Here is a 17977-nt window from a genome sequence, read left to right on the forward strand (position 1 = left end):
CAGACAGAATTTAGAGCTGCTGTGTATAGTAACCAGTCTCCTTAAAGCCTCAGCTTGTTTGGTTAAGCTTTGAAAGGAAAACTAGATACTGGTTGCCATACACAAGTGCTCCGGATTCTGTTTGCTCCACTCTTAGTGACTTCCCCTCCATGTGTAATATATCATAAAAGCATAGTGAATGCTATATTATATTTATAATGTGGGCAGCATTAAAAAATATGTACATTTTAAACGATCATTTAGTCAAGTGTAGTCTCTGTTAAATGGGTAACAGTTTCAGGGAGACAGATACAACTTAGTACTTCTTGGGTTATCCTTAAATGACCAGAACATCTTCTGTATCAAGCCACATGGCATTTTTTTTCCCACTGTTCCTGATACAATGATCTCTCAGACTCAAGCAGCCCTGTTTACTTTGCACTCAGTCCCCTGGGAAAAGAGGCTTTGTTGATAGAAGGAAGGGTGTCGCTTTGTTACCTGCATGCATCTAGAACACAAAAGGGTCAAACAGTGGTGCAGTTGTCTTAAATACACATTGCCTCTTTGTATCAAGATTACAATTTTATTGACTGTTCATGGAACATCAGTGACAGATGCTGGAAAGTACAATGCCACAATGGCCTGAGCAAGAAAAACACAGGACAAACAAACATTGTTTACTGTATTTAATGGTTTATTTGTTTATTTCAAATATTTTCTACAAAGATGCACACCAAGCCTGCTGCACAGCGGAAATATTGTAATACAGAACAGGATAAAGTAGCAATTATAATTTTATAATTAAAACGGAGGCCATGTAGAAACCTTCTTGAATAGATTGTGGAGCGTTTTCAAGTAGGTCTAAATGTATGATATTTTCAAGCATTTTGCTTATTAAATATTTGTAAGATATGGCATTACAAGCACAGCCATACATACTAAAATACTGCATTCTAGGTCATCAGTATAAACTCAGGTCATCCATCTTCTCAAGGACAATGATTTATTATTTGTCAAGCAAAATGCATTACAGTTAACATTTTAAATTAAAAAAAAAAAAAAAGTGTCAGGATCACCATTATACCTTCTAACATTCTTGTGCAGAAAGATCAAACCAATCAAAAATTGTACGCAAGCACCATGCCTTTTCCACTTTTTTGGTATTTTGTCTTTTATGGAAGTTATTGAAAGTTAGTTGATGGACACCAACATCTAGTTCCAAGTGTAAATCTAGGATAATAGAATAACGAAGTGTAGCGCTAATCGTCTAAACAATATTGTATCAGAATACATAAAATATAAAAAACAGTACATAAAAATCATACAGTGCAGTCTTCAAAGAGTAATATATCCAGTGAGCACACCTGGGACTCCCCCCAACCAGTGTGCTTGAAGAAGTAGTGGTGTCAGTAAAAGAGATCTTCCACCTTCAAACTACACACACAGCCTCTTACCACATCTTATTGACCACAGATCAAGCAGTCAAAAAGCTCATGTTTCATATAATTATGGCCAGAAGTCCCAAATACTTTCTCACTAGACCCTATCTGCTGCGATTCACTTCCAAGGATGCAGCCAAAAAGATGTTCTAATTTTCCCAAGTACATAGGCAGGAAGAAAAAGAGAACAGCCTCAAATGTATTAAAAAGTATTGCACTTACATAAATCCAAATGAATTCTTCATGGAAAATAACACTGAAACGTTTTCAACCAACAAGATGGCTGGGATCACGTGGTGCGATGACATCATGCCGTAGCTCCACCCAACGTGTTTCATCATAAAAAAGACATAGTCAGGGGCATCAGGTGTTACTCTACCTGAACTCCCTTTTCATTTTGGGAATAGTGTGGAAGGGTTAAACCCCCCCCCCCCCCCCCCCCGGTCAAAGTTATTGCCACCTCAGCCCCATTAGAAAGATTCACTCTTTTTGACCATTCCCATTTGCATACCAATTAAATAGAAATCCACCAGACTGGAAATTGAGAGAAGTCTCCCAACTGGGACACCTGTTGCGGTGACAACTGTCAACAGTGGAATATATATATCACTTCTTTTGTCTTGGAGATTAGGGATAATCTTGCTTTGAGGCCACAGACAAAGGTTCTTAATCTTTCACGTTCTATCATTTACTTGCAAAATAAAGTTTATGCTGCAATTCCTTTTTATGAACAAGCTAAACACTTTTGGCCATTAAACAGTACATTTATACAAATCTCCACAGTAGTCACAAAAACAAGAGAAACACTTCTAGAGGAAATAACACTGGGCTCCAACATAGGCTGTCCTTCTAAAAGGACAGTTGGCGGTTGTTGCACTATGGCCACAGGGCGTGTAGCCCACAAACACCCCCCTCCCCCCAACATTAAAAAACGTCAATGTTGTGATGCGTATTATAATGGCTATATCTTTTTTGAAGGGGAGTATTTTTTCTATATATTACATTCTGTTTGGTTATAAGAGGAAACACCCACTATTACTTCATTTGTTGTCCTAATCACTCTCTACTGCTCTGCTCAAATTCAAAGCAGCACTCACAGCATTATATTAATAAATTATCTACACTTTCTGTAAAGTAGACTTTATTTTTACCCTGTAGTTAAAGAAAGCACTATAACATTATGGTTCATAGGCTATAATGACCTTGATGAAAGCAAATTGATCTGCCAAACTACCAGACAAAGGCTGTCATCAAAATCAAAAGCTGTACTAGAATGATGTGCAAATAACCAGTGTTGATTAACAGGAAAAATAAATCACAGGCAGCTCTAATAACACATAAAAATGTGCGATGTTTACAGCTCTGCGCCTTTTTCTTCTATTTACTGGGAGCCAATTAATAGGATACATTAACAGCTCAAATGCATGAAATATGGCACTGACAGTTATTTAATGGAAGTCCATGTCCGTATTCATTCCACATTTTCTAAATAACTGTACTTAAAATAGCAATGAACATCACGTAAAATGCTAGTAATATTTACATGGAAGACATGGTATACTATCACTGATGCTATATGCTTAATGCTGGTGTTTGTGTTACAAATACCTTCTATTTAATGATCACAAGGAAAGCAATGGTGCCCAGCTGCCTTGTTGCCCACAGTATAACAATGTCATGTGATCCAGAGTCTTACAATATTACAGTGGTCTTAGTAGTACAGCTTCACATGCTCATCAGGAGTCATTGGAATGTTTCTTTGCAGTTTATAGTTGGGCATCACAGAAGCCTTGACAAGCCCATCAGCAATACTTGGACGTTTCTAGATGTGCCTCAGTGTACGCAATTGGGGATGCAGCTTAAATCATAAATCCGGACAAAACGTGTTTTGGACCATGCAGTGGGGCTGTGCCTGCACCGCATGGGCCATCTGCTTGTTTTTGTCTAGGGGTCATAAGAGTGAAGATATACTAACCAAATCCATTGATCCTCTGAGCGCAAGAACGGACCCTGCCGCCTCTTCCCTCCTGAAGCTAGCGGTCTTGTGAATGGACTGTTCCAGACGTCATCATGCCTATAGACCGGCTCTAAGCGTGAGGACAGCAGGAACAGTCCACCACTGGACTTGGGGGAGCTTGGTTTTCCGGAGGATCAGAGGACCAGGTAAGTATAGCTTTTCCACTAAACCCCTGGACAAACCGAGACGTTTTTCCATACAGTGCAGGCACAGCCACATTGCATGGGAAGGTAAATATTTTACATGGAGTTCTGCTTTAAGCCAGGGTGTGCCTGTGTGCTCTTGGACCCATTAGTTCTACAGTAACCTTTATCAGGTGTGGGTTTCAACAGATCATGGCAGTCAAATAGTGCTTATTGCGTTATATCGTTGCGTAGTCTGTAGCACTTAAAATTTTAATGATAAAAACACAAATACTGCTGGCGTTAACTGATAGTTTTATAAAACACAAGTTGTGTATATGTTTTTTGTAGATCTCTGGACAAAGCACCAGGTAGTTGCACTGCATTGTGAATAAATATACTGCTAACAAAGTTTCTGCCAAAACTAAACCCTAAAATTTCTTAGATCCCAGCACAACCTCTCACTCCAGAAGACATGAGAGTTATGACAGGGGTACTGTCCTGGACTGGAAGGACACCTATGACTCTGCTGAGAACACTGACCCCCACATCGCTGACTCTTTCCATAACCACCAGGACAAAAAGGGTAAGGCCTTGGAAAAGACATTTCTGATATACAATGAGAAGTCAAATGGGGAGGGAGGTGTGTTACATGGTGTGGGTGCTTTCAGCTGGAATATGATGAATGAACATAGGCTCTCAAACAAAAGAAAGGAAAAAGTGATTTATACTATTTTACCTTTTTTTTCATTTATTTTTTTTTTACTCCATGTCTTTTCATTTCACTACCAGCACTTGGCAATTTTCCCCTTATCAGAACTAAGGAAATCTGGATGCTATTTGACTTGAGACTGTAAGACTATTAGACCAAAATTGTTTTGTGATGGTATACTAATTTAATACAGCCTCTCCACTTTAACCTGTATAAGGAGATAATGACTACCTGTTTGTATTAATCGTTGTGAGCCTTTTTCTAATAGACTGCAACACATGTCACCTATTAACAGTATGTATTACCTCACAGGGGACAATTGGGGTGTGCATTGCCAATGTCTCCCTTTATGCAATGAAAGAGCGACAAGAAGAATGATGATGGCCCTGTAACCCGGACTGATCGATTCTGTCTATGATCAGCCGCTCCTTGAACATAATGCCTAATATAGATGTTTTTGCCTGATTAAAGTAGTTCACTCACATTATAAGCCCATGGAGAAAAAAGGAATGCCTTATGCATTGAGTAATTCAATCATCTTCAGTGAAAGGGTAGAACATTTGGAACAGATCCTTTTTATGATTTTTGACCTATTCATAAAGAAATGGCACATTGAACCAGCCCATTATCTCATCTGAATCATCCAAAGAACTAATTTTAACATTATCTTGATGCTTCTCTCCTGTCATTTGAGCAAATAATAGATATCACATTCTGCCTGACTGCTTCTCAGGGGTGGTGAAGGAAGACGTGATTAATGAACGAGGTGCTGAACCACAAAACTGGCACATGGAATCATAAAAAGAATACAACTTTTTTTTTCCCCTGTTATTTTGCCTCCCGCAGTTGAATACCAGAAAGCATAGAACCAAGCACAGTCTCTGAACTTTAAATTTCCCAGGAGCTCACTAAATAATTTTTACATAAATCTCATAGCAGCATCCCTATAATTTGTTTCATATGTGTTTTGAGTTATTTACATAATATACTTTTTCACATTCAGATTTTTAAACCTATATTTATTTGGAGATTTTTATACTCCTTTCATATTTTTTAATATTGTGTTAGGTTTAATTTGTAGTTTGGGCAGTCCACACAGTATTGCCATTTTGTATTCAATGTCATCATATTGACAAAGCTGAAAGCATTGCACACATTATCGTGTAACCTGTAATTATATAAAAAGGCACAATGGTGGCAGAAGTTGCGCATGGGTGTTTTTTTTATCATTATCACATTTGTGTGCTTAATACTCCTTGTCTGTCTCTGTACATTTTACACAGTAATGATATTAATCTTCAACAGAAAGACAATGAGTAACCTTGCTATACAAAAAAAACAAACAAACAAAAAACAGTAGAGCTTGATGTTTTGTTATGGTTTTGTTTTTATTTGTTGTTTTTTTTATTTTTTTGCACTTTTTCTAATGACTTTTAATTTTGTCAAATTACAAGTTTTGTTTTTGACTTTTTGTTTTGCAAAGTGATCTTTGGTGTTATTTAGTGTAGTTTACTTTGAAAGGTGTTTTCTTTCATTTTTCACGCTGAGAGTAAATTCCTTTCTCCGTATTAATTCCTAAATTCACTTTCTGCTTTGTTTGCAATGACACTAGTGGTTTGATGATGTCACATCCATATGTTCAGCATATGTTCAAGCTCAGGTACCTGGAATATTAAGGAAGTGGAAGGTAGCCCATGAAATCGCTTGGCTCATTGGGATGTGACATTTGTTCACCACTGCTTAATTAGCTAAATATACTCTGGAGTTGCCTTACCTATGAATTTTATATTTCCATGTAGCTTAAAACATATCTACCATGAAAATACTACCCATCATTGTCAGTTTGTGCATCTTAACAAGTTTTGAAATTTAAATTAACTTTAATGTTGCTGTAAATAAGCATTCTTGAATCCAGTTACAACTCCAGTGTATATATATATTCCTGTGCAGTGTTTTTTTTTCTACTGACTCTTGTGTGTTCTTTACCTTTTGCAAAATACACTAAACCTCATGTCCTACACTAACCCTTTCCCCTCTTCCTGCTACCATTGTACTTCGCCTCCCTCTTTGATTCCTTCCCTTAAAGTGACAATAACATTTCAAACTAAATAGGGCTTTCATGTGCATAATACATTATGCACACCTAGTCAACTATGTGTGACGAATGTCTACTTTGGTATAACTTTTATGGCATAAAATGTGTGTTGTTAGTAAATTACCTGGGTAACATTGCATGCTTTTATTAAATAGGGCTAGCAAATGCCTGTTTGAGCACATGAGATAATTTGACAATGAATTTGGTCTGATTGTGTACCATAGGTTTTCATAATAATCGATAACTATTGTAAAGCGCTGAGAAAACTGTTGGCGCTATGTAAATCCTGTATAATAATAACATAGTAGCACAACACTGCATTGTCTCCTATTTGACAAGCTGCAGTAAGGCACTGCAAAGAGCACTAATCTATAACCCATATGAACCAATCACAAACCAGCATTCCACTGCATTTCATAAATAAACCAATGAAAGCTGCTTTGCATCTTTACACTCTTTTACTTTACACCACTATTTGCACCATAATAATGAAAGCCCTATCCAAGAAAAGCTATACAGTAATTGGAATCTTTGAGCTCCCGATACATTCTTCATAGTGTAAAAGAAAAGAAACCTGTGTATATACAGTAATTAACAGGGCTACAGATACATATGCAAACTTTATGCCTTAAGATATGACCAAAGTGGACACTTTTACAGATATTGACTAGGTATGTATGCCCCTGTTTATTCTAAGATGTTACTGTTCATTTAAATAAAAATGGAAAATGACCAAATCTCTCTTTATGACATATTCCAAGGCTTTACCCTATCCGTAATAGCAAAGTACCTGTGTATATGTTTTAGGTATACTAACTGAACCTGTAGATGTCAATAGCTGCTGTTTGAATGTAGTTGGAGAAAATGAACTCATTTTCTTCATTCATTAGGCTGCATTTCCCATGACCTTCCCTATTGGTCCTCGTCTGGTTTTCTCTGTTCCTTGCACCTTTTTCTAGTTTATAACATAGAGGTAAATGCTGCCAACTTCCCTGTTTTATCTTGATGTCTCCAAACGTCTGGAGCCTTCCCAGCCTTCTTAATGAGCTTGAAAAATTAGTGGAAGTATTGAGCTACTGGAGGGTCAGTTTATTCCTTGCTCTGCTTAGTTAATAGGAGTATTGTCTTATTAAATGCACGTGTGAACCCCAGGTTTGTTTGAACAATTCACTTTTTGTCTTTCTGCTTCTCTTATTATTTGGTAATTGAAAATGATTGTGGCGGCTTTTCATTTTGGCTTACGTTTGACAAACCATGATTAATGGTGTTTTTAAGTGAAAATGGGATTTAACCTTTTGCTTCTGAGAAAATGTAGTAGACAAACCATTCAGAATGTATGCAATCATCCTTGTTGTCACATATGTCTCACAGTACAAGGTGCTCAGGATTTATTTTTATAATTTGCAAAATTGTATTTTCTCTTTTTTTTTTTTTTTTTTTTTTTTTACAATTACATAATTTTTTCATAAATGTTTTAGCAATAATAAAAGTAGATATAAATGACATGGTAATTGTATAGACAATGCAAGCTTTGGGGGCACAAAAGATGCTTTAAGAGGGCATCTTGCTGCATTGAAAGCTTTTATATAGTTGTTTTATACATATATTTTATATAGTTATATTTTTTATTACATTTTATGTGTGTTTTTTGTTTTTTTGTTTTTTTTTTTACCAAGCCATTGCTATGAAAAAGCTTGATCACATGACATGGTTTTTACAGACAGATAACATTTTCCCAAAAGGTTGAACGTAAACTTGGTCAAAGTAATTTTGTGTCACTGCTTTTTCATCATGATACCATGTTGATAGAGGGTAATTTACTAAAGGAGTAGTGGCAGTTCATTTAGCAAAGTTGAATGACTAAGGCAAACCTGTGTTCATAATTGTCACTGTGTGTCTTAACCATAGCATTTTTGTGATTTGGTGTCAGTGACTCAAACACACTCTCAGATCTCTGCAATAAAAAGGCTAATTGTTCTGTAGTCCAATTTAAAGGCTAAAGCTTGCCATATACTGTGGTGATTTCTTTTAACATCATAAAAAAAAAGCCCTAACAGATTTCTTCGTCAACACAAACAAGGTGGATGCAGGAATCCCTCTTCCAGCCAGGGCATTGTATGCTGACAGCAGAACCAGCCACTGTCAGAATACACCAAACAATGGCTACAGCCTCTAAACAATTCACATTTTCCAACATGTCCCTTCAACAGAAGTTGATCACTTGATCAGCTTCTGTTTAGCGGGGATGGCCACACACTGTTTGAAATTCTTCTGGTCTCTGCTGCAGGGGGAATACTGCACAGCTGGTCAAAATTCTAAAGTAGCAGCTGCTGCAGGGGAGAACTCCCACATGCTGTCATGGGGGAAGCTATTTGGGGATGGTTGAGATTGATTTGCACCATGTTGCATGTTACACTCTAAATATAGGTGTAACATGGTCCAAAAAGTGGAAGTAGTCTTGAACTACTAGAAGGACTCTTGGTGATAACACAGGAAACGGGAGAGCTCTATATTTCTGTTCAACAGTTTTTTTTAAACTTCTCAAACCGATATAACAAAATGCTTCTGTGGTCTAGTAAACAGACCAAAAGGGGGCAAAAAGGTTAATTGTTGGGGTTTATACACATTTTAATAGTATCATTATAGCTAGTAATTGTGTTCACATTTAGTGGTATCATTAATTTATCTCTTATTGAAAAGTTACTCAGAGATATTTGGCAACCTCTGGTAATCTGAAGTTTATGTATTAACCTCCAATAGTCCTAGTTGAGAATGCATTCATGTATGTTAGATAAGCTTGTCTAAATGCTATATGTTTCTCCAAGATGACCTTGGACAGTCTGTGTGCTCCTCACATTTTCTGTATCTGTTCATGTTTAAGGTATCTGTTACGTCAAATGAAAAATGTTTAAAGTTTGCTTACTAACATAATAATATTACATCAAAAATCCCCCGCAAGACCGCACACCATTGATGCAAACCACTATCAAAAAAAAAAAAAAAAAAAAATCACAAACTGACATCTGTTGGCTTCCCAACGCATCAGAATACACCCTATAACAAGTTTCATCCATTTAGCCAATTAAGCCCCAAATGGGTGAAACACATTAGCTGGGTGTATTCTGACGTGTTGGAGAGCCAGATGAAGCAAGTTTGTGAATTTTTGTCAATAGTGGTTCATATCAATGGTATTCAATCCTTTGGGAGATTTGTGCTTACATGTTTGAGCTAGACAGGCTCTTATTAGCAGACCAGCATCCAGCAGCAGTGTTTGAACCGGTCGGGGATGTACACAGGAGTACTGAGTGGTGCTTTAGTTTTTCCTGGGTTTACATTATTACAGGCATTTGCATAGCAGTGAACATTTATGCAGTGCTTTATATAAATTGTACAATCCTATCAGGCCCTGTCATCAAAGAGCTCACACTCTAATGCCCCGATCTCACATACATACACACTCACTAAGACCACTTAACCCACTAGATGTCATTGGAGTGTGGGAGGAAGCTGGAATACCTGAAGGAAATTCACATAAGCACAGTGAGAACATGCAAACTCCATGCAGGCAGCATCTTGGTTGGGATTCAATCAGATGAACCTAGTGCTACACAGCAGCAGTGCTAACCACCAAACCACTGTGCTAGCATAAGCAGCTGGTACTGTTAATTAATAAGATTAGATAATGAATGCTATTTGCAAAGTTATCATTTCATTGTTCTGTATTACAAATTAAAGTGTCAGATTTGTCAGGATGGCACAGCTGGAGTGATGGCATCCAACTCCTGGCAGCAGAATATAAATCAGTGAGGAACCAGTATTGTATTTATTTAATTGTCAACATTTCAGCTTAGTAGATGCACAGTTATATTTATGTTTCCTAGCAAGGCTTTTAATGAAGACTCATTTGCAATAATGATTTCCTTCAAACTGAATGAAGCATTTTTACACACTGGTTGTATTAAACAATGGCCAATAATGTGACAACATGAAATCTGGTAAAATATGTTCAAGTAAACCTGTCACAAACCTGGACAATCAACTGCACTTATGATGAAAAAAAATGCATAAGCAGCTGTTACCTTCAGTAAAATCTGCATGCCACACTAATCCATATCCAGAAAAACAAGCAGCTGAAGTTTATGCAAATCTCCACTTTTCCGGTTCTTTTTTTCATTGTGTGCTCAATTGGAGTTCCTAGGTTTGTGATGGGTTTACCTTTTATGTAACTAGAATATTGACAGTAGTATGGAATACAAAAAAACCAACCCATGTCAAACAACACTATTTACAACTATTCAGAACTACTAGAATCTTTGCTATGTACTTTGCTGAGTAGGACATTCCTTGGCTGGGGAAGTGGAAATGTCTTCAGGAAAAGGAAGTTTGTTTCCATCTAAAAACTTAACACCGCTCAACATAACATTCTACAGATGTATCAGACCGTTGTGATTGGAGGATTGCATAAGAGTGCGCAAAAGCCATTTTTTTCTGCTCTTTCCAAATAAACATTGTATGCACAACATCTATGAACATATGTGCTGACCTAAAGATAGGAAATCCCCCTTTTGCAAAGAAATAAAAAAGAAACTGAAAAAGCATACTTTTAGCAGTTTACAGTAAAGTATCATGCATTCATTCATATCTATCTATATATCATACTTAACTGACCATAACAATATCCCAGGAGTTTAAGTATCAGAGGAGTTTATTAATCAGTTTCAGCTGTTTTAGTGTTAATGAAATTAACAGGTGCACTAGATGGGCAACAACGAGGCAACCCCCAAAACAGGAACGGTTTTACAGGTGGAGGCCACACACATTTTTCCCTACTCAGCTTTTCTGACTGCTTTTCACTAGTTTTGCATTTGGCTAGGGTCAGTGTCACTACTGGTAGCATGAGGTGATACCTGGACCCTACAAAGGTTGCACAGGCAGTCCAACTCCTCCAGGATGGCACATCAATATGTGCCATTGCCAGAAGGTTTGCTGCGTCTCTCAGCACAGTCTCAAAAGCATGGAGGAGATTCCAGGAGACAGACAGTTACTCTAGGAGAACTGGACAGGGCTGTAGATGGTCTTTAACCCGTCAACAGGACCGGTATCTGCTCAAGGAACAGGATGAGCACTGCCAGAGCCCTACAAAATTACCTCCAGCAGGCCACTGATGTGAATGTCTCTGACCAAACAATCGGTAACAGATTTCATGATGGTGGCTTGAGGGCTTGACATCCTCTAGTGGGCCCTGTGCTCTCTGCCTGGTACCATAGAGCTCAATTGGCAGTTGCCATTGACCACCAGAATTGGCAGGTCCACCACTGGTGCCCTGTGCTTAGGTTCACTCTGAGCACATGTGACAGACGTGAAAGGGTCTGGAGAAGATATGGAGAACGTTATGCTGCCTGTAACATTGTTCAGCATGACCGTTTTGGTGGTGGGTCATTGATGGTCTGGGGAGGCATATCCATGGACGGACGCACAGACCTCTACAGGCTAGACAATGGCACCCTGACTGCCATTAGGTATCAAGATTAAATCCTTGGACCCATTGTCAGACCATAGGCTGGTGCAGTGGGTCCTGGGTTCCTCCTGGTGCACGACATTGCCCGGCCTCATGTGGTGAGAGTATGCAGACAGTTCCTGGAGGATGAGGGAATTGATACCATTGAATGGCCCCCACGTTTGCCTGACCTAACTCCAATAGAACATATTTCGGTCCATCCGGTGCCGCCAGGTTGCACTTCAGACTGTCCAGGAGCTCAGTGATGCCCTGGTTCAGATCTGGGAGAAATACCCCAGGACACCATCCGTCGTCTCATTAAGAGTATGCCCCGACATTGTCAGGCATGCATACAAGCACATGGGGGCCATACAAACTACCGAGTACCATTTTGAGTTGCTGCAATGAAATTTTAGCAAAATTAGATTTGACTGGGAGCAGTTGAAACAATTTAGCAAGCAGAAACTGTTTTGTGTGTGTGTGTATGTAAAGTATATATCTTTCTTGGGCCTTAGTTTCCAAATGGAACCCCCAAATTTCCATCAGATCATATAGTTAATTGTGTTCTGCATAATAATCATGTATTCATTGTAATATTCCTAAAAGAATAATAGGGTTCTATTTTATAATATGAAAACCGCAATGGTCTACAGTAACTCACTCCAAGTTGTCCTTCATCTAATGGAGTCAGAACGATGATGTCTGGTTGCCCTTAGGTGTAACTGCACATTGCCCTTTACTTGCTCCAATCTAACCCTCCCGCAGAAGTGAGCATGGCAGTAGTCTGGTCTACATTTTTGTTCATAGTTCATGAGTTACGATAGTATTAGTTACCAATAGAGGTACTTTAAAAATACAGCCAGAAAAGTACTAATTCTACATCCCTTAGAATGTAGTGTCGTGTTTTGTTTTTTTTTTTTTGTTTTTTTGTGTGTGACTACTCAAAGTTAAAATGATGAGAGACACTGTCGAAACGGCATCACACAAACCAATCAGTCCCGAATCATGTTTGGTAAGCTGGCCGTACACTAGACGATTTTTGAATGAAAGTTTTATGAATGTTTGTATAAACATTCATACAAAAATTTGCAGTACATTCGATGACTTGATGAATTATTTGATTTTGGAATGAATTAAAAATGTATTCGATTTTGGAATGAATGAAACATTTTCCATCATGCACCTACAAAATTTTTCATTACTCCAGTCGAAAACAAAAATTGATTTTCTAATCATTAGTGGGGTCATAATCGTAACGAACATTCTTAAAATGAATAACGGAGAGGTTTTCTGCCTTTTTCCAAAACAAAGTTTAAACTTCTGCCAAGTAGTATTCAGATCTGATCATTAGACTAGTGAAAATAACCTGCTGATTGAAAGCTGACTTGTCCTCTGGGCACTGAGCCTGGAGTACCCTTTCATTAGGCGAAGTTGGTTATATTGATGTTTACTACAGCTGACTGTTCCTTACTGAACACAGGGGTCAGAGCTTACGATGAGCATGAAAGAAGGCATGACAGCAAGCACTGAACTAATTTTCCTTCCATGCCTTACATTGATGAACAGAACTTGCAAGCTAAAGAACTTATTTTAGTGAAAGTTGCTTGGTATAAGAAATACATACAGCAAAAAGGAAAGTGTGATGCTGTGTCTTCTGCAATGTTGGATCACTGATCTAGGAAGGACAGAACCTACGAATCTCATCACATATAGTAATAAAGCTTTCACAGGTCAACGTTGTGACTGCCACTCCAGGAATCATGGAACCAGAGCTGCAGCTACTTGATCTCTTACCTGCTTCATCCTTGTTCCTGTGTCTCTTCATCTGTGTACTATCGGAACGTATGATTTCATTTTTATAACACAGGGAATAAAGACATTAGGAGATGCATAAGTGAGGGAGTGGTGAAGTGCGGCTGGGTTGGAAAGGTAGGACGGTATCTGGTTCTTACCTAGCACCAGTGCCTGAAAGACAGGGCGCAATGTCACCACACGCTTAAAAGAAAAAAAAATTATTAAATTGTGTTTGACCTCCTGCCACCCATATAACACAAATGTGCTGCTGCAAAAAGGGTAATGTTTAATGCCCACATGCCGCATATGTCTCCATAGGCAACTGTGGTTTCTATGCTCAGAGCACGTTCACTATGTGCTCCTAGCGCAGTGAGCGTGTGCCAGCCAATCTTAATGGTCACATGACTGGCCAGTCATTCCCCACTCCTGGGAATCAGGACACTGTTAAAAGGATGCTGGGCAGGAAGGGGTTAATTGCTGTACAATATTGTGCTATATAAATACAAGAGACTTTCCCTCTAAAACACAGATTGTACATTAAGGCCAGGTTCACATCTGTGCGTTTTTTTTATGCATTTTGCGTTTTGCAGGAACGCAGTGCATGCCATTTATCATGATTTCTTATGGATCACATTCAAATCTATGCATTTTTTGAGGATGCATTTTTTGGAAAGGGTCAGAGACTTCTTTTCTTGCAGCAGTTTGCGGTTTTAGTCCAATAGACTTGATTGGAACTGCATATAAAACGCAAGTGCTGCATTTTGTGTGTGTTTTTGATGCGTTTTGCATTTTTAATCTGCCCAACAACAAGTTGGACCAAAAAAATGTAAAAAATAAAAACACAAAACTCGTCACAAATGCCCACATGTCTCCATAGGCAACTGTGGTTTCTATGCTCAGAGTACACTCATGATGCGCTCCTAGCACAGTGACCGTGTGCTAGCCAATCATAATGGTCACATGATTGGGCAGTCATTCCCGACTCCTGGGAATAAGGCCACTGTTAAAAGGATGCTGGGCTGGAAGGGGTTAGCTTGCTGTACGATATTGTTCTATATAAATACAGGAGCCTTTCCTTCTAAAACAGATTGTACATTAAGGCCAGGTTCACACCTGTGTGTTTTTTTAATGTGTTTTGCAGGAACGCAGTGCATGCCATTTATCGTGATTTCCTATGGATAATGTTTACTTCTATGCGTTCTTTGAGGATACGTTTTTTGGAAAGGGTCAGGGACTTTTTTTTTCCCGCAGCAGTTTGCAGTTTTAGTCCAATAGACTTGAATGGAAATGCATATAATCGCAAGTGCTGCATTTTGTGTGTGTTTTTGATACGTTTTTAATCTTCCCAGCAACAAGTTGGCCCACAAAAATGTAAAATCTAAAAACACAAAACGTGTCAAAAACGCATGTGCAAAACACACTGCAGAAGCAGATCAAACACAAACTGCATGGGTATGAACCTAGCCTAAAGGAGAAGCACAGCTAAAGCTCGTTTGGTTGTACTTCTGTAAATTATAGGAGTGCAGTTCATTCTGCACTCCTGTGACCCATTTTCATGTGACATTGGGCTAAAGTTTGCTGTCAGCTGGTGTCACTCTGCTTGTCCAGGCTGGGGAAAGATCGTGACCATATGGCTGGGATCCACCCAGGAGCCAGAACCAACACTTGGCTCAGCCTCTCAGCAATCTGCTAAGAACCTGAGCCTGCCTCCACAGCCCAGTGCTCCAGTGAGTGCTGGGGGGGGGGGGGGGGGGGCTGAGCAAAGGGCGGTGACTGACAGTCACCTCTCTCTGCTCAAAGCAGCAAGGAGAACTGAGTGATCAGCGGTCATGTGATCGCTCAGTTCTCAGCCTTAGAGCAAGCAGGGACAGATGCAGCATTGGATCAATGCTACATCCACCTAGGTAATTTTTATAATTAAAAAAAAAAAAATCCCCATACTTCTCATGTCCCAGGCAGCTAAAAAGGGTTATGAAACACACATGAGAGCTGTTTTACCTGCCAAATGATTTATATATATATATCCACTGTGTCCTATAAGTTGCATAACTCTTAAACATAGTGCAGTCTTCTCTGGCAGGGAAGGGGGACCTGATTTTTCTCTGAAGTGTCATTGACACTTGCTGGTCCTCTCCCCACCCACACCCTGTGACTGAACAGTGAAAGGATAAGCAGCATGCTGTTAAGCCCATCTGGCTGTCACTCTGCTCTCTTCTCCTATTGGCTTTCTTCCAACACTGCAGCACATCTGATTGGCTTCTCACTGCAAGAGGCTGATACCCAGTCATAATCCGGTACCTACAGTGCTTGCATCTAAAAATAAATTTCATGATGTATGAATGTTTACACGGCTGCGTTAAAGCAGTATTAAACCTAGAAGAAAATATTATATTGCAGCTTACCAATTCTTAGATGTGGTGGCTGCATTAGTTTTCTTTTTTAGGCTTTCTTCTATTTTCACCTGGTGATCCAGCCAGAAAATCTGTTTTTTAAAGAACATACTTTCTTCCAGATGTTTCACTTTACATGGATGAGACAACCCATTTAACACTGACCGTGGTGCTTACAATGATCAGCTCTTTGTTCATGTAAAATTTTGATCCCAAAAGGGGAAAAACTGTTTGCCGTAACTGATTATAAAGCACTAGCTTAACTTTTGGCTTCAGTTTGTTAGGGTATTTAAATCTGCTAGTAAATTTAACACTACCCTCCCTCCTAGAATGACTATATTGCTGCCTGCTATGCCACTGTGCTCCTTCATTCGGAGCTGGGCATTCTAATACAGGAGGTGTATAACTGGTTAGATCACCAGGTGAAAAAAGCCAAAAAAAAACAAACCAATGCAGCCTCCACATCTAAGGATTGGTATACTGCGATATATTAAATTTTTTTGTGTCTTTTATACCTTCCTGGAGTCTGTTTTAAATTTGGTCTTCCCCTTGCTGTTTCTTGTTCAAACTTTTTATTTTTTTCAAAAACATAAAAAGAAACAGAAGTAGGACGGTCCATGAACATATACAGGCTTGAGTGAATACAGAGAAACATGTCCTACAGGGAAGAATTAATATTGCATGCAAACTTGTTACAAGGAACTATATAAAAACATGAAGGGACACTTTGGTACATGGGAAGATAGAATCTAAATGTACAACAGAGATGTAGCACTGTTCCCAATGACCAAATGGAGGTCCCGTATGAAACATGAAGAGGGGGGCAAAGGTAGACTGAAAGAAAAGAAGAAATGGGGGGAGAATTAGAAGAGATTAAAAGTGAGAGTGGGGGGAGAGAGAGAGCGTGTGACTTCCAGGAGAGAATAGGGAATCTCGGAACCAGGACAGCACAAAACACGGCTCTTAGGACTATCACAATGCAGGAAAAGAAGACGTCAGGGAAGGAGCAATGAGTCATCAAAGTTGTTATTATTACATCGAGTTTATATAGCGCCAAAGGGTTTGCTCAGTGCTGTACAATATAGGGGGGACAATACATGGCACAGTACAACAATAACAAACAACGTACGAGGGGTTAGAGGGCCCTACTCTTTCGAGCTTACAATCTAGGACGGAGGGGGTAGTGGTACAGTAGGAAGTGGCTAAGGGGAATGAAGTGGTGGGAGGAATGAGGGAGAATGGCCGTTAGGTGAGGGTGGGGTAGGCTTCCCTGAAGAGATGGGTTTTGAGGGAGCACCTGAAAGTGAGGAGGGAAGGCGACAGTCTGATGGATTAGGGCAGTGAGTTCCAGAGGATGGGGGAGGACCTGGGGAAGTCTTGCAGTCGTGCATGGGAGGAGGAGACCAGGAAGCAGGATAGAAGGAGGTCCTGTGAGGAGCGAAGGGTACGGGTAGGGCGGTACTTGGGGATCAGGTTGGTGAGGTAGTCAGGGGCAGTGTTGTGAACGGCTTTGTAGGTCAGGGTTAGAAGTTTAAATTTGATGCATTGGGCAATCGGGAACCAGCGGAGGGAGAGGCAGAGGGGGGTGGCAGAGGTGGAGCGGTTGGTGAGGTGGATGAGTCTAGCCGCTGAGTTCAGGATGGTCTGATTTGGTGGAAAAAACGTTCCACCCATGGGGTCCAGATCGATAGAAACTTAGTGACTGAATATAAAATAGTGGCCTCAACTTTGGTGTGAATCATCGCTTGTGTAACCTTGTTTCAAACTGCTTACGTGAAGAGAGACAGTGACTCCCACAATTTGGCCAAAATCTGTTTAGCTGCAGTAGTGATTTGCAAGAGCAGTTTAAATTTGGATTTGGATGTGGAGATGGAGATTGGGCGCAAGTTTAAGAGTGCAATGGTTGGGTCTGGCGGTATTGACTTTACAAAG

General features: G+C 39.5%; 1 protein-coding gene across 5 annotated transcripts in view; it reads left to right on the top strand.

Moving 5' to 3' along the window:
- Positions 1–17977, top strand: part of SEMA6A (semaphorin 6A) — a 273665-nt gene that overhangs the window by 183721 nt on the left and 71967 nt on the right. For 4 of the 5 annotated variants that reach the window (XM_089684826.1, XM_089684822.1, XM_089684823.1 and 1 more), the window contains one exon: positions 4003–4143. The exons of the other annotated variant lie outside the window; for it this stretch is intronic. In XM_089684826.1, coding sequence (XP_089540952.1) covers positions 4003–4143 — 141 coding nt within the window. The remainder of the gene's footprint in view (positions 1–4002; positions 4144–17977) is intronic. 5 annotated transcript variants of the gene reach the window in all.

This window comes from Staurois parvus, unplaced genomic scaffold (assembly GCF_062004578.1).
Source record: "Staurois parvus isolate SC_StPar_1 unplaced genomic scaffold, SC_StPar_1.0 ptg000358l, whole genome shotgun sequence".
Lineage (NCBI taxonomy): Eukaryota > Metazoa > Chordata > Amphibia > Anura > Ranidae > Staurois > Staurois parvus.